The sequence below is a fragment of the Xiphophorus hellerii genome, chromosome 4, assembly GCF_003331165.1.
Source record: "Xiphophorus hellerii strain 12219 chromosome 4, Xiphophorus_hellerii-4.1, whole genome shotgun sequence".
NCBI lineage: Eukaryota > Metazoa > Chordata > Actinopteri > Cyprinodontiformes > Poeciliidae > Xiphophorus > Xiphophorus hellerii.
Window position 1 is genome coordinate 11,221,588 of NC_045675.1, and position 24,918 is coordinate 11,246,505.

At 36.9% G+C, this 24,918-nt stretch overlaps 2 protein-coding genes across 5 annotated transcripts; one reads left to right on the forward strand and one right to left on the reverse strand.

The window, feature by feature from the left end:
* The first annotated feature begins 1,688 nt into the window (after nt 1-1,688).
* Nucleotides 1,689-20,157, forward strand: LOC116718620 (DNA damage-induced apoptosis suppressor protein-like). Of its 3 annotated transcripts, none has more exons than XM_032560760.1 (7): nt 1,689-3,178; nt 3,270-3,425; nt 3,948-4,056; nt 5,215-5,519; nt 5,655-11,308; nt 12,116-12,264; nt 13,985-20,157. In XM_032560760.1, exons 1-5 carry the CDS (start codon nt 3,057-3,059, stop codon nt 7,279-7,281), a joined length of 2,319 nt encoding a protein of 772 aa, XP_032416651.1. In that variant the 5' UTR covers nt 1,689-3,056; the 3' UTR covers nt 7,282-11,308; nt 12,116-12,264; nt 13,985-20,157. The 3 variants fall into 3 exon arrangements, with proteins under 3 accessions (XP_032416651.1, XP_032416650.1, XP_032416649.1); XM_032560759.1 differs by having other exon boundaries at nt 1,690-3,178; nt 3,264-3,425; XM_032560758.1 differs by lacking the exons at nt 1,689-3,178; nt 3,270-3,425; nt 3,948-4,056; nt 5,215-5,519 and having other exon boundaries at nt 7,284-11,308.
* LOC116718622 (uncharacterized) lies at nt 17,504-23,283 on the reverse strand. Of its 2 annotated transcripts, XM_032560761.1 has the most exons (7): nt 23,164-23,283; nt 22,045-22,167; nt 21,822-21,938; nt 21,675-21,731; nt 21,410-21,574; nt 20,966-21,079; nt 17,504-19,968 (listed from the first exon to the last, which is right to left on the reverse strand). In XM_032560761.1, the coding sequence occupies exons 2-7, from the start codon at nt 22,165-22,167 to the stop codon at nt 19,921-19,923; spliced, it is 624 nt and encodes a 207-aa protein (XP_032416652.1). In that variant the 5' UTR covers nt 23,164-23,283; the 3' UTR covers nt 17,504-19,920. The 2 variants fall into 2 exon arrangements, with proteins under 2 accessions (XP_032416652.1, XP_032416653.1); XM_032560762.1 differs by lacking the exon at nt 23,164-23,283 and having other exon boundaries at nt 21,822-21,964; nt 22,045-22,155.
* Nucleotides 23,284-24,918: the final 1,635 nt, after the last annotated feature.

Sequence of the window (24,918 nt, forward strand, 5' to 3'; positions counted from 1 at the left end):
TTTCTAAAACAGCCAATCTCTCGGCTGCCCCCTTGTCTTCAGGACGGCTCTTCCACAGCTGATGGCTGCAAACAGGAGGAAGATGCTTCATCTTGTGTTCTAGCGCTCATATGTACCAACAAAAGACTTTTTTCCTGAAGATCAGAGGGGCTTTGAGTTGCTGGATGACTTCTTTCAAATATGTTGAACTAAAACCATTAAGACCAGTGGTGAAAGCATCACTAATCTATTCTAAAATGGACAGTTTGCCAGTGAAGAGATTTTAAGATCGGCGAGCTCGCTTCTTTGACAGCATTTTAGAGACTAAATCTGAATTAGATGCAGTGGCGCCATAGTACTTTAAGAAACAACAGAAAGACGAGCAATACAGAAATCTATCCTGCAAATTACAAAAGTATAATTTAAAGTCTGTTTTAAAAATCCGGTTGGTGAAATTTGGATTTACATGAAATATGGCATGCATGTTTTTGTTTTTTAACTTGATCTTTAGGATTCATTGCCAGTGTTCAAATTTATATGTCTGTCTCAATAACTAAATGCTTTGTTCGTCTTGATTGAGCTAACAGATATGTTACATTATCATATGTATTGTGCTACAAAAGAATCTAAGTTATAGAGTTTCCTCAAACTTGGCAACTGACATGGGTTTTTTATGTAACTGACCACATACTGATGTCTTGACTAAAGTATTCTGAAATACATAAATGTCATTTTCTGAGGAAATTCCTTCCTTCCTCAAAGTACCCATGTTTCATCAAGATATATAATTAAATTGTAACATGGCACACCAAGTGATGAAACTATCACTGATATGTTATAACTGACACTACCTAATTACAATTTTAGCTTGATTTGTTCCACTAAGATCTATAGGTGTCACAATGAAATAGTGAAGAAACTCATTTTTTATTCTTAAATTGTAAAAAAAAAAACATGATCTGAAGTAGAACAGCAAACATCTCTATTACAATTTCATCCAAACTTAGAGAAGATAAAGTTTTGTATTTTCAAACTAAATCATTCATATATATATATATATATATATATATATATTTTTTTTTTTTTTGTTCTGAGTTATTATTATAATAAAGATAAATATTTTCTGAGCGTAACTATAATTAAGTGATGCACATTTCACAAACAACTCAAACACAAAAATGCTGTTATATATGTTCAGAAAAGAAAAGCCCGTGCTTTATCTAAAGAAAATCTAAAATGTATATTTATCTTTTTTTTATCATGTTTAAATATTCAGAGATGCTTCCAGAAACATTTTGAGGGGGTTGCCAGGAGTTACCAGTAGTATTGAGCTGGGACTGTAAAACCAAAAGTCAGACAGGAATTGCAGGTGTTTTACAGTGTTGTTGTATGTATAACTGGATCAACACACAAAGGACATGTGCATCATTAAACAAACAAGAAAATCCTCACCTTTAAATGTTGCATACCAAACTAACCACATGTAGTATCTGCTGTCATTGTTCTCTTTTACTCTCAAAACAAAGTTCCTCCTTAAAAAGACTCAGATTTGGGAAGTTGCGTAGAAACAACAGAACGGCATAACAAGGGACTGCTTGTCACAACACGTCAAAAGCACAAGAAGCACTCATAATGATGCCATCTTAGTGTCAGGTTAGTCATGCCAAATATATATATATATATATATATATATATATATATATATATATATATAGCCTGCCTGTTCCACAGCATGATGCTGCCACAGACATGTTTTATGTTAGTTTTCCCTCAGCCATGGAGTTTGCCATATAAGTCAAAAAGTTTAATTTTTGTTTTCTGTGACCAGAGCACCTTGTTCCACATGTTCAAGGAACAAGATGCCTTGAGCACCTTGTTCCTTCTTGCAGACGTAACTACTTCTGACTTTTTCTCACCAATTTCACAATCTTGGCTTCCTTCCATTGAAGATAAATTTGAGGAGTGTGCAGGTTGTTCTGTAAACAGGTTCACCCACCTGAGCTAAGTCCCCCAGAGTTACTGTGGCTGCTTTCCTACTTAATGCTCTCTTTGCCATCCCTATGTAGGTATTTATATGCTTACAGGTGTTCCGTACTCTGGTGTGTTCCTTGGACTTTATGATGCTGGATTATTTCTCTTATACCTCTGTGACCTTACACAGAACACCTACACATAAATAGAAGAGCAAATCACACACATTTGGAAGCAACAGGCTGCACTAAATATCAAAAGTATCAAAGCAAAAGAGGCTAAAATGCTCTTTAATATGTTTCTAGTTGTATTTTAATAAAATCTTAAGTCATTTTCTTTGCACTTCAAATCTAGTTTACTGCTTTGTGTTGGTCTTAATTATACCCAAATAAAATGTGCTATGTTTTTAAATCTTACCTAACAAAATGTTAATCTTAGAGGATTGTTAATACTATTGAAAGATATGATACTTGTAATATTCTTCTCCCACTGCACACAGCCATTGCGGCCAATAAAACTAAATTTGTGTTTTATTGAACTGAACACGAATAAAACTCGTAATCTGACCTGAATGATAAACAGCTACTATCATTATATTTATTGTACAAAAAGTTTTTATGTATCTAGAAATACTTCTGTATCTGGAGATACATTTTTGATGGACAGCATTTAATGCAGCCTATTCATTAGGAAAACATAAATTTGATCAAGTTCTAAAATGTGTGCATTAGATATAGAATAATTCAGTCCCAGTTTTATTCAAATTGCACTGAACAAACCGGGAAACATTTTGGCTTAGAATAAAACGTTTGACGGACCGAAAACAGGAAGTAATGATTTTCACAAAAACCTGCCATTTTATGCATAGTCCGAAAGGTGGCAGTAATGAATTCAGTAAGTCTGTAAATAACTAGTCGAAGAAGAAATTCCAACCAAAACAGTCTGTGTCGCTTTTCATTTGAAAACGCTTTGTTCTTAGAAAGTCCCTATTTCCTGCGTTTCTTTCTAACACCGTTAACTCAATTCTGTTGAATCAGCCTTCATCTATGCTAAGGAGTTAGCTAATTGTTAGCTAACTTATCAAGTCTTTTCTCCGGGTTGAACTGATGTCTATCCGGCGGGTTCTGGTGGGTTGTACGGTGTTGTCTCTGCAAGATGCCTGTGTGTTTTATCCCTGCTGCAAAGGCTGCTTCTCCCGGATCGATGCTGAACAGAGAGACACCTTAAGGTACAAACAGGCAAAGATATGAATAAGTGGTTATATACTTCTGTACTGCAGACATTAATCCACAGTCACGTGTCCTCTCTGTCAGGTACAGGTGCTCCAGGTGTGATTACAGGTGTCTGAAGGATCACGTGGAGTACAGGTACCGTCTCTCACTGAGAGTGGTCCGGGATACATCCACATTTGGTGTAACAGTGTTTGGAAATAGCTTGAACTCCTTTTTTGGCATCCATGCAAGTGGATTACAGAGGTAATTTTTTTAATGTCTTATTTTGCATTCAAAGTGGGACAGTTGGTAGCTCTGTTGAGCTGCAGTAAAAAGGTTATTAAATCCTATCCCCTCTCAACTCAAACTAAAACTGTGTCTTTGTAATCATACAATAGTATACTATTTGTTAACTTTAGTGTCTGGGTCATTAAAACATAAATCAAGTGTGTGTAATCGTGGGCAGTGAAAGTCCATCCAACAGGCCAAATACAATTACTGACATGCAGAATTTGCATTTGAAATGTACCACTCCAGCTAATGTTGCATTCAAGCTGTTTGCAGAACTGCACACATTGGTTTTCAAATGACAACAGTGCTTTGATCTACTGTGTAGCTCAATCTAATCTAATTAATTGTCTACATTTTTGCTAGTTATTATGAACAAGAAAATTCAAAGGAGACATTGTTAAGCAGATAACAATGGAGATGAGTCAACCGATGATGCATAATACACTAGCACTTATACTGAGAAAATCTGCTGGGTTTTTATTTTATTATCTGTAGGTTAGCTGAAAATTCGGAGGGACCTATCGGACCATCAGCAAGACCCACATTGTTGGCGAAAGCAGTTGAAGACTGTTTCCTCGGTAGATACTTCATCTTTGGTATAAAGGTAATAGAGTTTGAATAGGGTTTTTTTTTTTGTTATAGAACGTCATATTTACTAGTTTTTCATTGAGGTAAAATTCACATTTGTTGTTAAAAAAAAAGTGCTAGTACATTTTGATCATGGATCATGTTGTTTTTGTAACTGTGCCAGGTTTTACAAATTCTTCAGGTAACTGAAACAAATCTGACCAGTTGGTCAGGATGGCACACTGGTTGTGTTTAACGTCCAAGTCTAAATATTTATGCTGAAGTAACCTGTAAGGAAAGTAATATCCATCTACTGTATATTGGTATGCACAAGATTTCTTTATTTTTTATCATTTGTTCATTTTATATTTGTAGTGTCTTTAAGCTACAATAAAAAAATAATCATAAAGCTAAAACCAAAAGATAAAGGGATAGTCTCATGATCTATCCAAATCAATTTGAAGAATGAAACTTTTATCTTTACATTGACCAAACTCTTTCATATAAAAAGAAACATGAAGAGGATTCTGTATATTTCTCCGCATTAACACATATTTAGAATCAATCAAGGAGCAATAAATGTAATATGAAGCAAATTTGTATTCTTTAAAGATGAACTAAATTAATGGAAAACAAGCAAAAAGCAAAGGTACTACAATAATGCTGCTATAATATCTTCTGCTTAAGGCTGGTTCACATTTTGAATGTGCAGTGATTCCTCTGAATAATAAAAAAACAGGTTCTTATGTTATTATGTTCTTATTGTTAATAATAATAGTTATTTATTAAGTCTGGACTAATTACAAAATATTTCAAAGCCTTCTGAATTGTAAGATTAAGTAAAATAAGTTTTGTAAAGGGAATTTTGTCTGTATTAATTCTAAATCAGTTCTACAGATCTTTACTTATAATTATTACATTTTATGCACATCATAAAATATTGTATTATTGTAAAACAGAAGGAAGTTTTCCTGTACTTATAAATCAGATAATCAGAAATTGTTTTCTGGATCTGCTAATCAAGTTATGTGTAATATCGGTTATTATATTTCTTTAGTTTTTTAGCTCCACATCAAAGTTTCAAGTTTCTCTCTATGTTGGATTTTAACTGGAATAAAGAGAAATGAATCAAAAGTGAAACTGTGGCCACGTGGATTGACTTGGTCTCTGCTCTTTTGTCCGTCTGTGTGTTCAGGTGAGTGGAACAGAACGGGAACCCTGGCTTGAAGAACCTGATGGAAGTGAGTCTGGCAGAGGAGGGAGAGCCCAGTTTGTTGCCAGTCAGATGATTCTTCCCGCAGCCTCAGGCCTGACGGGCTGCACCGTGCTCAGTTATTATCAGCGCCTCCTACAGAGAGCTTCTGAGTATGTAGCGGAGTCTGCTGATCCCGGCAGACCGTCTGCAGCCCCCCTGCTGCTGATTTCTGGTTCTTCTCCGAGCAGCACCCTCAGTGACGTCTCTCTGTATCCTTCAGGTCATCTGTCCCAAGCGCTACTTCGGTAAGAAAAGACAGAAATCATGTTTTTCCTGTACAGAAATATTCAAGCCTCACCCTTTTAGAGTCTCGTTCATTTTATTTTTAATATACAAAATTTGTGCACACATAAGTAAAAGTGTTTTTGTTTCCATCCCAGTTTCCAACACCAGAACCAGTCATTTACTTCCACCCCTCCGTGGCAGCAGTCGCTTGGACTTGTGACGTCCTCAGCAGAGCAGGAGGAAAGATCCAGTCAGGATGGCGCAGATCACAGCAGCAGACTGACAGGATGCAGCGCAATGCCACTTCCTGTGCAGAGAGTTCACACGCAGAACCATCCAGGCACAGAGGAGAGACCAGCTCCTCTAAAGCTAGAGTCCAGCTTTCACAGCCATCCATCTTTTACCGGGGATTCAAACTCCTCTTGTACAGGAAGTGTTGGAAACAGCTTCAGTGTGAAAACCTGCTGTAGTCCGTCACAGCCGAGGTACAAAAGCTGCAGTTTCACTCCGAAGGAGCTTCCCATCACACATCAATCCCAAACGTTTTTATCAAGCTCGTTTGCTTGGGATGATTTGCCTTTCTCTGAAAGTCTGTCCGAATTTTTGTGCAAACAAGACAAAGATTTAAATGTTCTCAGTAAAACGACAAATTTCAATTTGCAGCATGAAAAACAAACAGGAACCTTTGCAGAAATCGCAAACCGGTCAGCTGAGCCAGCTTCTGCTTGTCTGAATGCTGCAGAGATAATCTCCACAGACCACCTCCAAGATATCACTAATACGCCAACAATAGAGGGAGAGGGAAAACATATTTTATCTGATCAAAACTGGAAGAACTGTGGTGAACGCATGAGCAGACCTGAAGATAACATGATTCCAAGGTATGGTGAAGGTTTTTTATCTTTTGAAAAACAAGAAGAGCAAAATGAAGTGGACGGTTACAACTGCTCAGCTGACTTATTCAGTGACTCATTTGTACACCCAGCAACATACACAACTCAGACACACACCGAGAGATCACCTTCAGATGCCTGTTTCCGGTTCGCTGAGATGAATGTTCAGCATGTAAAGAATGAGGCCTCGAGTGTGTCACATTCAACTCCTGACAAACGGGAACTAAAAAGCAATCTGTGCGCTAAAAGGGATTTTACAGATCTACAAGATTTTGACTTTGTTCCTCCTTCTCAGTCCACTCCCATTGTAAAAGTAGGTGGAATGACACGCTCACCTGCAGTCACTTCCTGCAGAAGTTTGAAAGATGAGACATCAAAAGAAAATTTAAGATGCAGTATAAGATCCAGGAGGCGGAAGAACAAAATCACTCCAGGAATGAGATTCAGGAAGGATGAGAAATGTAAAGAAAGACATCCAGTGGGGCAGCAGGTAGCGCGGCAAAGAGGAGCAACTAGCTTTGAATCATCCAGTCCAACCAGTCAGAACCATTACTCTGAAGCAAACAATGTGACTTTTTGTGATTATGACGATGCAGATGGAGTTCTTCCTCCTATTCCTGCTCATAAAATGCTCTTGAGTGTCTTATTCAGAGAAAAATGGCAGACGGAAAATGGCCACAGGGATTCAGGTTGTAACATGAGACGATCTCCGGGAGATGGAGGAAATGATAGCAGAGATCTCTGGGATCAGACTCAGACAGTATTTCATGCTAATGAGACAGAAGGTGAGAGAGATCTTGATGGATCTAAGGATCACCTCACTGAACCTGGAAGCCTTGCGTGTGACTGGTCAAGGGATTTATTTTCAGACTCTTATCTGATTTCATAACTCTGCAAAAACAAAAAGAAGAACTTATGTGTTAAAAATTTAAGATGGATCAGCTGCTGTCACCTTTCTTTTTTCTCTTTTAATGAGCTAATTAAATATTTATTTCACTTCGACATGCTTTTTATTGCATGCTCTAAAGATCAGCTCACATTTTATAAAAATGCTTTTAAAAGTCCATTAATAACCTACATGTAAGCATTTTTTGTTTCTTACAAGTTATATTTAAAAATCAAATGTGTTTTCTTTGTTGAAATATGTCGAACAGATTAGGTTTTTCAGTTCTTTTTGTTTGCCCCATCATAATTATTTTTTAAATATTAATTAATAATACTATTACATCGTAGTTATTTAATAAATGTTAACTAATAATAAGTATCCAAAATATGCATATTGGTAGATGCATTTGTGATGATGTATTTGCTGCTGAGAGGGAGGAGATAGCAATTTAGTAGAGGGGTCAAATACATAACATACTGTAGGTCCTCTTTTAGAAAACCAACAATTTGGACATCTGTTCATCACCGGATCAATTAACACTGTAGTGTTAAATGAGTCCTGCCCTTCTTGGCAGCACCCAGACCCTGTGAGCAGACCTGCTGTTCCGGGTTCCTGTGTGTATGTGTGCAGGGTCAGTTATGTAGGGACGAGTGTGGACAATGCCGTGCCAGAGAGCTAAGATTAGCTGTCACGATGGCTATGTTCTGGATGTCTGAGTAAAACAAAATGGGAGCAAGACGAAGATGATGTTACATGTGTAAAAGTGGAAACTGGACAGCCAGTCCACAGCTGGAGTCCCGCGCTGGACTGTGTGTGCTGGGACTGGTATGTGCTCATTGCTCAGCTGAGTGTGTTTGTTTGCTTTTATTTGTTATGGGTCAGGGCCAATAAGTATAGTATTATAGTGACACAATTGCTGGTTCAGACGGAAATGGTTCTTACTCTACAAAGTAGAGTTGCTTTGTATATGTCCAAAAAGCACATTTTCTCCAAAGGATAAAGACTGCAGACGTAGTTGGTCTTATTTTTTTGTTGGCAACAGAAATGTTGTCATAAAAATTTCACTCAAACATTTGTGATCGGTTCTGTATCCAAATGAAAATCTTTGGTGCAGTTATTTGGTTCACATATGCAAAATGTGAGTGTAATCACAGGACTAATAACATTTGCTCTATTTTTCAGAATGTGAATAATTAGGACAACGTTGGTAAATTTGGCAATAAAATTCAGTTACAGTAAAAATACCAGGTTCACAAACTCTAAAATTGTGTTTGGTCATAATTGGAAGAACTCGAATGCTGCAGTGACTTGCAAAAATATTTGTACTGTTTGAAATTTTTCCAGTTTGTCCCAGTACAATCAGAAACTTTTATATACTTTATTGTGATTTTATGTGATTGATGGCACATAATAGTAAGTAATTATGAAATGCAAGTTTTTTTTGTTTTTTTAAAAAAAATATTTTCCAAATACAAATCTGAGGTTTCTTTTGGATTCAGTTCCTTTAACCCAGCAGGCAGTGCTGCATACTGTGTGCATGTTCACCTCAGTATAAATCCAGCTGAAGGCCTCAGAAGTTTGTTAGAAAATATTTCAATATATCCGACAACAGAGAGTTAACGGGTGTAGTGGACTTGTATTACTAGTTTTATCTTTTGCTACGCTTCCTTATTAATTTTGTTCCCCAAGTTGTGTTGACACTAAACTCTTGCACTGTACTGATCCAGAATATGTTGTTTCCAGAAGCTGCAGCTCTTCTGTACCCCACTGGTACAGTACGTGAGCTATGTCACTGCACACTCAGTGAATGGAAACACTTGGAGCCAGTATGTGTTGAGCTTACAGTCTGGGAGAGAGGTCACATTGCTCTGACCCTTAAATCAATGCACCGGCCTCCTGCTAAACACGTTGTACTCAAAGACCTTCTCGGAGAATGTGAATGTCTCAGTCTTGGCTTGTAACTTACAGCCTGTAGGATTTCTCAGATGATCTGCAGTCCCCGCTGCTGGACCTGGAGATCAAACTACACCTCAGCAAATTGCTCTGAGGCAAATTGCCAACTACTTGAATGCATTTATTTGGAGGAGCAGATCCTTTAATCTGCTCCTCCAAAGAAATGCATTCAAGTAGATGATCTGCAGGGACTGCAGATCATCTGAGGAGCAGATCCTTTAATTGTGATCAACATGCTGTTTTAGTTATTTGATACTTTAAAACTTAAATCTATTTTCAGTAGTGTAATATTGTGTATATTTGCTTGGTAATATTATTATTTGTGTTTTTATCTCAGATTACAATCGGTTTTCTATTTATTTTCTCTCGTTTTTATCTTCTAAAGCTAATTTTCTCTGACGTTGATTCCTTGATCATATGAAAATATTTCATGATATGAAAATATAAAACATTTTCATACAAAAAGGGAAGATTGTTGCTGAAATTGTTTTATCATTTTATGTTATAGAGGAGAAATGTGTATGGTATAATCTTTAATTATTTTTTCTTTTTCTTTATTACAGTATGAGAGAGCGTTCTGAAATAGATTAAATATTTCTCATTCTGAAATACTTGGATGAACATCATATGTGACCTGAAAAGTAAATTTACGTTATGATTTTAAATAACTGCAATCCCATTTATTAATTTTTTTACATTTCTGTTGCATGCTTTGCAATATGAACAATTAAAATAATAATTAACAAAACATCCACTGTGAGACTCTAAATAATCCAGCTGAAAACAGAGATAGTGTAAAATGAAAAAAAAAAACAACAACAACTGTCATTTACAGATAATTTAAATCATACATAGCTGTTTAACTGGCTAAAAAAAGTGAAATGCAAACTATTATAGTTGATCTTGATCAGTCTGATGTAGTAATGACTGAGAATTAGATTAACCAAGAGCTGTTTCTCTCTAATCTTAAAAACAGCAGACAGTAATGTTTTGCATCCACAAACAAAAAATTACAATGAAGTTTTCTGCAATGTGTCACAGTCTCTCATTGTCGTCAAACTGCTGGATCAAAATTACAACTGATTTTGCTTCATTTGTTTAATCGACTTATTGCACATTAAACAGGCAACATCATCACTTGATGCATATTTCATATGCTGATAAATATGTTGTATTATCTCATCTACGTGAGCCACAAGACACACTATTTAGATGTGTCACAATGCAATGCAGCTCAGTGTACTGCAGTAGTATTTCCATTGCACAGTTGTCAGGGAAAATGCACTGCAGGCCTGTGGATAGCAGGAGGTGTGGCTGTAACATTAGAGCGGGGGAGGGATTAAAAGCCGAGACCAGCACGTGGTCAAAGGGTGGAGAAATGGCTTTGTATGGGGTTGTCAACAGAAACGTCAGCTGAAGGGAAACCGGCTCGTGACACTGGAGAAGCTTCTGTGTGCAGAAGTGAACTAGATAGAAATCGTCCTAAGAATCGTCAGTGCTATCTAAGGTGGCAGAACCTGCAAAATACAGAATAGGATCTTAGGAAAGAATGTGAAATAAGTAGATTTGATTGTTGCAACAAATACTAAAAAATAATCACAGGATATTCTATGACTCACCTTTGACCTCAATCTAACACAGCCAGGTTTAATATTTCTGAGTTTGAGCTCTTTTTGGTGCACTACGATTCACATATAGACAGAAATTACCCTAAAGAGCCACCATATATCTATATAGTTTAAATAAAAAGGACTTCCTGCAGTGCTTTTGTGGTGCAAGCAGGAAAACTGGTTCTACTTGCTCCAGTTCTGTGGCTGCTTCCCTGCAGGATGGTGTCAGCCCCTCTCTATAACAGGACATGGAGAGCTTGACATCACAGGCCAGCACTCCTTATAAGCACCTGAGCATCCACGTCATGGCTCACCCCAATATGAAAAGCGTGTGATTGTTTTCCACATGAGACCCAGTGCAGATAAAGTAGGGTGGGACTATATAGCCGCAATGAAGACTCTTTTCTCACTTTAACCAAAAGCAAGGCAGACAGTGATTGTTGTCCGTCTTCCGGTATATTATGAAGGTAAGGATTTTTAATTTTGAAATTCACTTTTAACCAGTCTGTACTGCTACTAGGTCTTCACTAATATCTTGCATGTAAAAGTTATGAAAGCTTTGGTTTGCATAATGCTGGAGTTTAACACTTTTATTTAATGTGGTTATTTTACTCTCTAACTACACCTGCTTATTTGTGCTTATTTGCTGAGAGTCTTACTTCATTATCAAGAATGACTAACAAATTGTTTGAACATTGAAGCGTGTGAGAGATATCGCTTTTATCCACCCAAATTATTGGAGAAAAATAGAGCACTAATTAATGTATTGTTAAAAACAGATTTATCATGCAAGTTTCCCCTTTCTACATGGTTTCATGTTACTTTTTTACTTTTAAAAGATCTAAATATGCTGGCTGACTATTTTCATAGCTCATTCATTGATTTCTATGACTTGCAAATAAGAATCATTTGGTGACATATTTTACTTTTACTGAGCCACTAGCATTTTTCAGAGAACATTATGCACCAACTCTTGAACGATATTATTGCTCACCGAAACTTTAGTCTTTCCCTTTGTTTTTAACTTCTGGAGCTTTAGGTTTTCAGATTACCCATCACATTCATTTTCAGGTGCATAGAAGACATAATCTTGCAATATAACATCTATTGATAAGTAATGATACTTACAGTTTTCATTGGGGTCTTTTTCATTATTTAAAGAACAATTTACACATAATAATATAGATGTTGATTTGTTAATTCTACACAGCTGCAATGATAATGATTTTCTCTCATCAATATAGTGATGGTACTGAAATCTGTTTTTCTTCAAGCCTATTCTTCAGGCGACATCGTCTCCACAGGACGTCACCCATGCAGCATCACTGCTGGCATATCTGAACCATCAGAGAGATCAAGGCATATTTTGTGACTGTGTGCTCAGGCAGGGGCAGAACTCAGATCGGCTTTACCATGCACACAGGTGAGCATCGTATTACTATACACAAATACAGCAATATATTTTCAAAAGGGCAAAAAAAATTCAGAGATATCTGTCAAAAGATTATGAAAGAGTAAACGCCCCTTACAGATGTTTTTTGTTTTAGATTTTTTTTTGTTGCACTTAAATGTTTCAGATCATCACACCAATTGCAAAACCAGAGGAAGAAAACGAAGCAGTTTTCAAAGGATAGAGAGAGAGAGAGAATACTATCCTGTCACCCAGGTCCTATTTGACAAAGTCACACCTCTCTAAGCATAATAATTGCTTATGCCACCATTGGCAGCAATAACAATTTATGGCATTACTTTTTATAAACATGAAGAATTTGTAACAGTGAGAATTGGGTCTTTTACTTCACTGTGGAGGAATTTTGTCCCACTCGTCTTTTTTGTTTGTTTTTCAGCCAAATTTAAAGATTTTTGATAATGAACGGTCAGTTTCAGCTCATTCATTACGCCGCTGCGACTGAATCATTCTGGACTTTGACTTTGACTAGAACATTTCAAAACCCTTTATTGTTTGTCTTTGAGAAGTGGAGTTGATGTTATGCTTTATATGATTGTTGTGCTGCAAAACCACAAACGGACTTTTCTAGTAGAAAATCCTTGCAGAATTTATGGTTCCATCAATTAAGGAACCATGAGGGGTTTCGGTAGTCCAGAAGTAGCATATCAACTCCAGACAACCGGATTACCACCATCAAGTTGAACTGTCAGTGTGCTTCAGATTATAATCTGGCTTTATTTGTGAGATTCCATATAAATTGGTAGGCCACCTGTAGCAAGGTTTTCCATAGTTACATATTTGCTTCATTTGTGGATAATAGCTGTCATTGTGATAAGATCCAACACCGTAAAAAACCTTTACAGACATCTAGGTCTCTAGGACTGTGTTTCTTTTTCTTTTTAAAATTTCTTTAGATGGAGTAGAGGATAATATGTTGGTTTTGAGATGTTTTTGCAGAGATTCTATTTAATTGATTGCTTCATTTATTTTCAGAATTCAAATTGAAAAATACTTTTTTAATCCCAGAAATCACATTTTGTTGTGATTTCTGCTTTTTTCATTTTTGCTTTAGATGATGATAGCTTTGGGAAGAAAGGATCCTGTAGCGGTCTGTATTACAGTCTCTGACTGAAGACACTCTTTGCTTTTATAGCAGTCTCATGAAAAGGATGCTCAGGGTTGTCCATAATTTTCTTAATTTAATGAAGACTCTTGTGCACAATAATCATAATAATGATTATTGTGCACCAGCCTTCTTTATCGGCCTTTATAAATCCATTGCTCTGTTGTTGCTACCCAAACAGATGATGGCAGAGATATTCTCCACAACAGATTTACACAATATATGCAGCATCTCGTTACTGAACAGATAGACTGTTACTTCTACTTGCTTGGCTATAATTAGGCATCTTCTTGGCTTGTAAATTAAATTCAGCTTTCCTAAAACATGACTTATCACAACTGATTCATGATTTAACAATTTGCACTTCTATTTCTTCTGTGCCCTTAGTGAATGTAATCATGGTTGAAAAATGGCTTTTTGTATTTAATCAGGGTCTCATATTAAGAGTTGTTTGATGATCTGAAAATTATTTTAAATATATTCAAACACTTGGTGATAAAAATGCAAAGCTAGATGGGGGCAAATACATCTTTACAGCACTAAGTTAACTTTGACTCTTTGCTCTGCAAGGTGTATCCTGGCAGCCTCCAGCCCAGTGTTGGCATCCATCCTGTCCTCATCTGGTGCCCTGGTGGAACTACACGATCCAAGTCTCTCGGACTCTGTGCTACCTTCCCTTTTGGACTACATTTACACTGGGGTTCTTCCACACCCTCTCAGCAAACAGGAATATTACAGACTGCTCTCTGCTGCCTGCCAAATGCAGATGAAAGAACTGCAGGATGCTCTGAGAGCTAACTGGCTGCAGATCCAAGGGAATTCTAAGGATGGTAAAAATCCTCCTGTTATAGTTGAAATGTACTCATTTAAAGAGACAGAAGATTCTTATAAAATTGATTTTGAGACCTTCAAACACCTTCCATCATCAACCACAACATATCATTTTCAAAGCCATGAAACAACCAGACAGCCATTACCTAATGAGATGTTTCAAGAATCCTGGATCACTTCAGGAAGCACCGATGCCAGTCCTGAAAATGATGAAAGAAAAATAAAAAATCAATATGTAAATGGTCACACAAGAACTGATTTAGCTTCTTTAGATGATTTAAATACTTTCAGTATTCTTGGAAGTATTGACAAAGACAATGCAGGTGACCGCAGACAGGTAACATCGCTGACCCAACGGGAAACATTGAGGTCCAAAGATGACAAAGCTCAGCTGCATAACTTACCTGGAGTAGATGTGCATCATTCACCAAACTTTGTAAAACCAGACATGAGACAGAGAACCCCAGAGGAAGACCTACTCAGAAAATCTAAGGAAAGAAAGAGTTGCTCTTCATCTCCGTCATCATCGCCACCCCCATGCTCTGAGGCGGTGCCTGTCATTTGTCACAGTAGCAGAGCGGCTGTCCTGCAGCAGTCAGAAGTCTCTGTGTGGCCTCACAATCAAGCATCTGAGTCTTTTGTCCAGCCTCCCTCCAAAATCGCCCACTTCTCACTCTCATTAGGCATAGGCAATGACAACACTGTTGAAGCAATTACCACTGAGTGCAAAGATCAAAATGGAGGACAAAGTCAGGACCCCAGAAGCACTATAAGGCACACTAGCTGTGCTACTGACCACAAGGTGGACAAGGATTACAACAGCAACAATGTGCATTTATTTAAATTCAATGACACCTGCAAGAATGCATCAAATAATATGAACAATAACAATCAGACTGCCCATCTGGATTCTTTGCAAAGTCACACAGAATACTATGGAGAGTATGTGGTCCAGAATAATGTCTCAAGAAGAGGTTTAAAGCACCAAATTGAACGGGATTATGATCCTGTTCCCTCCAAAAATCAACACTTTGATTGTTTTCAATGTCAGAGAACATTGTTGACAACTTCAACACAAGATCAATCGAAACACCAGGGAGCTGCAGTTTCACTTCTCATGGAGGTTGAAGATACAGGAAGTGCTTCTCAGTGCAAAGAATGTCTTGAGGTGGAAGTGAAAAGGGGACACCATTACTCCAGTGTGTGTCTTGATGTAACAGATATAAAGAAAAATCACTGTAAGACATCTGGACCTATAACAGACTGGTACACAAACATCCACAAAGATGACAAAAGCAGAAAGGATATGTCTAACAAAGTTAGTAGCACACAAACCAAATTCAGATTTATAACATCACTATCTGGATTGACTAATGTCACTGACAGTTTCTCTGCTTCTAAATGTGGCAAAGTGCTGGAAAGTAGAAAAAACTCATCCCCTGAAAACACGGAGCCATGTTGCTTTTTATCAGCACCCCTGGACCACAACTTGTCTGGCACTACAAGAAGCTCTGGTCAGCCAAATCATTGGCATCTTCCTCATCAGGGTGAACCATGTGACGATGCATCACTTCAAGATTCAAATCACAAACCCTTGAATCTCGGCTTGTCTCCTGACTCAGATGAGTTAGGTGAAGAGGTTAATACTCCTTTTTCAGGTAAAAGATCACTGAGTCAACACTTTTTTATAGAGTTAGAAGACCAGCCGGATATAAACACCAAACATGATGAGCTACCCGTGTCCTGTCAACAGTTTGTTGTAATGGATACAGCTGCAATCCTGAGTCACGATGATACACAAGTAAATCAGGACTCCTCTGTAGCCAGAGCTGAGAGGTTAGATGAGGCTGTTGGACAGAGAGACATCAAAGAAGGAAACCCATTTGATATAAAACCATCCCAAACAGGAGATTGCATCACACAAAACATTAGTGTGATGGAGGTTTCCACACCTAAAGAGCATGAAACTAAGAGCGGCTCCACTATAGTTTGCTCACCTCTTTGTGAACCAGACTGTGATCGAGCCTCAAAGCCATCAACTGTATCTGTCTGCATACCTTCCACCTTTCCAGCCAGCATGCCAACAGATAGGTCAGCTCATCTGTCATCTCCCAATCACCAGCCTTTCCAGTGCTCTTTGTGTGATCGCTCCTTCAGCCAGAGAGGTTCTCTGAACAGACATGTGCGGAGCCACCTTGGCGTACGGCCCTTCCCCTGCCCCTGCTGCCCAATGACCTTCTCACGCCAATATCGTGTCACAGAGCACATGCGTGTTCATCAGCGATCTGCCCTTGGAAATGGCTTACAAAAGTCCTCTGTTATAAAGGATTAAAGGTCGCAAAACTAGAATTGATTAACATTTTTACAGTAAATTAAAATGGTAAGAAGGAAAATTGATAACTTATTTGTGGATGATGGACTCCTGTCAGATTGTGAAGGTTTTGACTTTTCTCAGTTTGTGGCATTCTTTGGAATCCAGTGTAAAAATGTAGCAGCAAAGGCATTTTTAGCCACTTTTTATTGTGATCTTCCCCAGCAGCTGATGAAGAGTAAATCTGTCCTGTTGCATTTTTAATTTATATTTCTACTATTACAATTATTTTTGGCAGCTATTTTCCTTTGAAGTCCTCTGACCTCCATAAGAATGCATTTGTTACCTGACATGGAACTGCAGAGAGATGTTGTAAGCCATTACATGTAGAACAGATGCTGGGAAATTGGCAGCTTCAAATTTTTATTTTCCTGATCCTAAACTAAAACTACCAATTCAGCAGCAATGTTTGTTTCTGCAGTGTGTTTAAGACTTTAATGTTCTCATGAGATAACAAAATATGCCTACAAAGTGTTCCTAGCTTCCCCATTCATGAAGAACATAAAAGTCGCTTCCACTTTGCAAAATTTTGTGGCTATTACCAGAAAGTTTTTTTTTTTGTTTTGTTTTTTTTGCACAGCAATTGCTTCAGAATCTAAGAAATGACATGGCGGCTTAGTCAAGTAACAGTTTTAGCATTTTATTTTAGATTTTCACACAGATGTTTGTATTTATGCAGCTGAATCCATATAAAAGACTATGTTAACAAACATACAATGTTAATTTAACACAAACAAGGTGATGCTTATTAGCTCAAAATCCAAGTCAGTGTAGAATATGAACTGACTCATGATGCATCTTGCAGTCTGTTTTATGTCTTGGGATATTTCTCCCTTTAAAAAAAAAAACATAAAAGGAAAACTTCAGATCGTGTTGTTTTTTGGGGGGGGGAGTGGAGAAAGGAGTGTTGCTAAAACAAGTTTGTTCCTGCACCTTCTGCCAGTACCCTTCTGTTTATCTTCTGGTTTTCTATCTGCCTTATTTCTGAAGCACATACAGAAACCTATGTTGTCACGATCAGTTACTGACATGCATAAATAAAACTGTCTCAAGGAATAGCTTTAAAGACCCCCTGGAAACCTCAAAGGAGAATTGATCATGGCCACTTTTCTGATTTCTTGAAAGAAAAATTTAAAGAAAGTAGAGGGAGTTTAAAACCTCTAAGATATATCCTTCTTTTCTTCGACACATCCTGGAAATTCAAAGGTATTCCCAGGATACCTCGGAATTTCACAGGTAAGACCAAGTGAGCCCTTCGTCTGTCCTGGAGTCTCCTCTCAGTGGGAAGTGCCTAGAAAAGCTCCAAAGGAGAGATAAGGTGGTAGCTAATTCTTGAAATTACAAATCTATTCCTAGGAGTTCTACTGTGATCTATTAGTCCATTGTACTGAGAAATATGTGATAAAGTCTTTTTATGCATTCTGTTTCTGTTAGTCCAGTGTGATGCATGTCTCTGCATTTGTGCTGCTGGTTTGCTGTGAAACGTCACCTAAAGAAACAAAAGAGTCTTGAGTACAATCCAGAATTTCCAGAGTGTTCTGTCTTGTGTATGCCAAGTTTATTATAATAGGTTTCTTCGAAGTTAACTTGTGGAATTAAAATTTTTTTATGATTTAAATAAAAAAACCTCACATACATGTAAAATGATAATGTTTCTACAAATGACCACAATATGAACAATGCCCCACTGACTTTTTATCCTACTTTGAGGCATTCCACTTACGACTTAAAAAAACAACTTTTTAGATTTATTTGTTTTTTGGGGGGGAAAGGGATGGGGGTTGTTGTCCTATCCTATTGTTAAGGACAACACAAAATTTCATTTCATAACATTCTAAATTAAAGAAGCACATAATTAACTTCACTATGAAATTTCTTTGAAAAGCATTTATTGGAATTATTAGCAGCTTTAAGAATAATAGTCTACCTGCCTGGTTTTCTTTCTGCAACTTTATTTCTTTTGATTGTTATAGGACTCATACTTCCCATTGTACTTGTATTCTATGCCATTCACTGAGTATCTGAGCTTGTCTAGTTATAGGATTTTTTTACAGAAAACTCGACTCAAGTCCTGAACTGTCAATAAAATGATGACACTTTCTGACATGGGAATGTGTTTACTTAGTATCTAGAACATCGGGTCGCAAAAATATGTCAACACCGGGTGCATTGTCATGACTACTATGACTAAGTATGCTTAAAGTTGTTGACGTTGGAGTTACAGATCTGAACATAATTCATGCCCATTGCCAAATCCAGATACGGCAACTTGATACTAAACATCTGGTTGAGGTTCCATTGACATTGGGAACAAGTATTTCTGAAGAAAATATTTGTATGCAGCAGTACCTGTTTATTAAGACCTAATTTCCCAAGAAATGTTACCAAATTAGTTTCGTGGTAGGATGGTATCTTTTTTCCCTGTGTCATCTGTTGTGAAACCTGTGGTGCATTGTAACATCTGAGGTGAGTAGCCACTTATATCAGTTTTTTTTTCTAAGTATGTTGCATCATTGGAAACATATTGTTGCAATGATAACTGCTTGTTTGCATTTTTGTATATTTTGCAATTAATTGGAGGTACACTCTGGTACAATAATATACATTTACACACTGAAACATTGTAAGGGTTACACTGCAAACTGATGGGGTTCCCTGAACTTCCTATGTGACTTTGAAAAGTATGGCCTCCTAATTTGAGGGTTTCAAAGAGACAGGGGTGCTTAAGCACAAAACTCCTTTTCATTTCACATAGCATCTCAGGTTCCTGAACATTTTCATAGATACAGCATAAAATCATGAAACAAATCAGGTTACTAAACAGGAGAGTGAAACAATACTAATAAATAGTCACCGTAGCCGATGTATTATTTGTAAATGATCTATGAATTACAGATTAAGTTGTTACCACTTGGAAATAATAAGTACTATGCATTTTTCTGTGTCTTGTTCACAGTGCTGACAATGTCCACACAGTTTGACTGTTGCAACCATTGGTTTAGCTGGTTCAGATGACGCAAAAATAAGATGAAGTGAAAAGTCAACTCCAGTCTGCAGCTCGGGGCAGCAGCTTGCTGCCACTGCTGAGTGGCAAAGCTCAGTGTTTTTATTTTGATGACAGTGGCTTACAGTTTCTGGCAGTAAGACCCAGGACTGGTCATACCACACATTAGTTGGATTATTTGTATTGTGTTGTTTCCAACTACAACTACTGTCACAGAGAGAGCGCAATATTTGAACATCTATTAATAGATGAGAGATTCTTTGCTGCCTGATTTGCAAAAGTTTGGACCTTCTTCACTTTTCATTCAACTGGCGCTTCAGCTGCCGTCGTCGTCATCACTACAATGGCCTAAACAGGAGAGAAAGAATGCTTGATTTAATGGAAATTAATGGTCTACCTATGATTTTAGTAAGACAGACCCTTCTCAGGTCATACATTACGTAAATGTAATCAGTGATCAAGTATTATATCATTATATCAGTGTCATAATCTGATTGTAATGCTTAATCGCCAAATAAAATCTGTCTGAAGGATGAATTTTTTTTTCAGTCTTTAAACCAATCATACCACACATTTATAGAGGCAAAACATATTTTATCAGTTTACAATGATTAACGTTTATTTAGGGATCATAACAAAACCACTGTGAACTGGAAGTTATTGCAATCAAAAACCTACTATATTAATCAACCCAAATTGTATTAATGCTTATGTAAAAAGGGGGACTAAAAGAAATTATGATTAATATCAAAATGCTAAATAGATTCCTCTCTACAAACTGTTTATTAAACCTGAAACACCAAATTATTTAAATGGAAGAAAAATATAATCAGAGTTCTACCTAAGCTGATTAAAAAATACACTTTTTTCAGAAACATAGACTAACTCCTTAGGAGCCTAACAAAAGAAAAAACATGACGGTGAAAAAGAAATTGAACTCTAAGGAATAAACCTGAAGACAAATAATCAAAATACAAATGAAAGCCAATAGCACAAACACCTAAAATATTCAGATTTTGCAGATACCAGTACATCTTAGTGTAGGATTATGAAGTTGTTTTAGCTATTTCTAAAATCTCTAAAAAATATATATATTTTGAAGAGACTTAGTGGAATATAGCTCAAATAAAGTGAAATATAAAATTCGAGTTGTTTTGTGCACTACAGTGATCAACACATGCTCACACCTTGGCAAAATCCCTAACAGCCATGAGATGAAAGGCAAGACAGTTAAATGAGACAAAACAAAGACAAGCAGCAGCAGTACAGAATGCAATAGAGCAGCATTATGGTGCACTTAATTTAAGTTGTTCACAGATCTGTCAAAGCTCTGCAGTTGTTGTACCTGAGTCTTTGTTGAACGGAGGGCAGCTCCTGCCAGCACTGACATGGTGATAAAGATAATTGTACCAACGAAGCTGTACAACAAAAACACTGCCTCCAAGGTCAGTCCCATAACCTAGAAAAACAAAACGAAACGCTCAAAAATACATGTCAACACAAAAAACATTCATTCTTAAATAATGATAACATAAATTGACAACAGACACATTTTGACTGAGCCTGACATTTATCCAAGACAGTTACTTAATCATACATGCAACTTTTGTTTGGGCTTTGTTTTAAAGAAACACAAAGCTAAACCTTTGGACATAAACATCTGTAACTGTCCTCAAACTAAAAGACAAAATGATAAATAACAGATAATAATTTAGAATCTAGTATAGATTTGGAGTTTAAATTTTAGAATAACAAGCAAGCAAAAACACATTTTGGAGACAATAATTACTTCTATATGAGACGTCCATGGTATTTCATTGGCAATGTCGGTATCATTGCTGTGTTCCTCATCACTACTATATGCATAGTAGATGTGGAAGTTAATGAGCATGACGAGAATTGTCCAAAAACCCCCGAGCGTCGACACAATGCTGAGAGCAAATGATATGGTTACCTGAGCACAGAGATGATGAACAAGGTAACAAAAACATCTAGTGCAAACTTCCTTAACAAGGAGGCTCAGCTAAATCCACTGGTAATTTAGGAAAACTTACAGTTTTCTTGGTGGGTCTGTGCTGTGTCACAATATATAAAATCCCACAGATGGTGAGCTATAAGAGGCATGAGAGACAATTAGTCAATTGTAAAACCCGATGCTTACAGCTTCTTCAGAACAAGGTCGTTTTTAGAAAGCTACCAACCAATATTCCCATGCAAATCTCTGGAGGAATGACCATCCACATGTGGAGAATGTCGACGTCTGAGTGGGTGGCAATGGCAACAATCACAGAGGATGCCCCAATGACCAGCATAACCGTCTAAAAGAAATTCACACACACAACCTCTGAAGAATGACTCTTTCAGTCATCTTCTACCAAAAGGTAATCTGAAGTGTGTGTGTGAGTGTGTGTGTGTTCTCCTTACCCCAATGACCTTGGGTTGACACCTTAGGAAGCGGTGTAAAGGCTTATTCCCTCCCAGTGTGAAATCCTGAGTGGTTTCATTATTCCCATCTGGCTCACTCACAGGGCAAAGTTCAACAGACATCTAGGGAGAATAAAATACATTAAAATGTGGCAGTCTGTCTGAAGTGTGTTTGAAAATATTCATCTATATTAGAGATCCATGCTGCAAAAAAAATTACTTTTTATTATTTTCAGTAAAATAATAAAATAACATTTTGTCATAAAAAAAATATTGCTGTGGTTTGAGGGTGACGGTGGTAGAGTCCAGTAACAGAAGTCAATATTTTCACCAAGCTCAAGTTGTAAGACAAGCAACTGAACACGTTCATACATTCCCATGGATCTTACTTTTTGCTTTTGCTTAGGTATAAAATTTGTGAAGTGTTGCTTCTCTTGAGTTTAATTTCTGGATATTCAACCCAACATGAGTAACTGCACTGATTGCAGAACAATCTTGTTTTAGCCGAACACTAATAAAGGTATTTATTTTTAAAATATATTATCGAGAGTAGTAATTAGACATTTATTTGCAATAATTATTATATTATAAATGCCAGAATTTACATTTTTCTCTATTTTAAATATAATTAAATGGCGTGATTAGTTCCTTTTTCTTTTTTTGTTTCAAAACTTCTGTTTAACTCTTACATTTCTCGGACGCTTACGTTTTACTTTTGCTTAATCTTACTTGAGTAGTTCATTTCTGGGTATTCTGCCCATCTCTGACTGTAACAAAGGAAACTCCCACCAAGTTCTCATGCTCGTGTGATTACACTGCTGTGAGATTTTAACCACGTCCTCAGTAAAACATGACAGCTCGATCGCTCACACACACACACACACACACGCACACACACGCACACGCACACACACACACACACACAAACTTTTAACCGCGCAAACTCGGCTTTTGACCGCAAGGATAAATAATCCCTCCTATTCGGAAAGAAAATTTCTCTTACGGTAAAATAACGAACATAAACTAAGACTAGAAAATCAAACATGGGTGCTGTCTACTTTGAAGGACAGAGTACAGTTAGCAAAGTAAAGCTAAAACATAACAGGAGAAAAGCCAGACCGTGTGCAGATGTGGGCTCAGTGCTGCGGGTTGGACTTCTTGTTCCAAATCAGGATAACATCTGGAGTAGTTGTGTTACATCAATGGGCGGTCTGTGGCTCAGTCTGAACTCTGCACCCCGTGGTCGCCACTGTTTATCGTCCAGTAATTGTTGCCCGCATATTAAATGTCAACATGTTAGATGCCCGCTTGCATCAGTATTCATACCTCTCAAACCTTTTCTCCCTCTGATGTGACTTATATATACACTCCATGTATACTTATATATGTACATAATACGTTTGATATATTTGTTGTGTCTGTTGGTTCATTCTGTATCAAGTCAGTCAAGTTAGTTTAGAGCTTATTTCTGCAAAAATGCAGAACTAAAGGAGAAAGTGATGAAATAGTGTGTGAGAGTACAAAGCAACAAGAGACGATTTCCTGTTTTTGTAAAACTGATACATCTGTTCACTCTGGAGGTTCTCTACTCATGAGGCGTAAAGAAATGCTAATGCACACAAAAGTAGTGTGGGAAAGAAAACGCACCAAAGGCGAGGGGCTTTAAAGAGGATAGTACTGATTTAGAAGAATGTGTTGTTTCCAGGCATGAACCAGATGTTTCTTTTTCTCTTAAGTCTACATAATGCATTTGCAGAAACATCATACTTTGCTTCTTAGTGCTGATTAATGCAGATTTGAGTTATATGAATCCAGGAAAAGTGAGGAATCCTCTGTTAAGAAGGTAAAAAGAAACAAAGCATATTCATGCTTAAATAAATCACACAAATTGGAACTATAGTTTTCTGAAAATTGTTTATTCTACATTTTAGACTGGATTGCAAAGAACAGTTTTCACGACACACTGAGTAAAACCGCTGTTTCCTTTAAAAACTGCAATCTTTACATGTGATCAAGTTAACTGGAAAAAAAGAGAGACCGAAAAGATGTTTTAAGTATTTTCAAATAATCTTTCACAGAAAGAATTAAAACATGACAATTACAGAATAATTTGAGAAGACGTTGTAATCACTGATTTAATTCAGTTTTTCCACTTCCTAAAAGTAAAGCAGATCTCTAAAATGTGATTATTATTTGATCTTTAACATTCCAACAGCTCATACAACATATGCCTCTTTGATACTTAATATCTCATTTAACTTAAAGGGTAAATTCCTGATTAATACAGCACCAGACCTAAAGCAGCTCATACAATTACTAAACTACAACACAACATAATCATAATCAGCTGGGAGGCCCATTGGATCCTCTCTATAGTCTTTTACTAAACAATAGTAATAAATGTAAAAGCAAAAAATAAATAAATACTGTGATTCTTTTTATAAAGTTGATTTATAAAGGAAGGTGAAAGAAATATGCTGGGACATTTCAGTCAACCAAATGTACAGTACAGACCAAAAGTTTGGACACACCTTTTAATTCAATGAGTTTCCTTTATTTTCATGACTATTGACATTGTAGATTCACACTGAAGGCATCAAAACTATGAATAACACATGTGGAAATATGCACTAAACAAAAAAGTGTAAAACAACTGAAAATACCCCTTATATTCTAGTTTCTTCAAAGTAGCAACCTTTTGCTGTGATTACTGCTTCGCACACACTCTGCATTTTCTTGATGAGCTTCAAGAGGTAGTCACCTGAAATGGTTTTCACTTCATAGGTGTGCCCTGTCAGGTTAACAAGTGGGATTTCTTGCCTTATAAATAGTCATGAAAATAAAGAAAACCCATTGAATTAGAAAGGTGTGTCC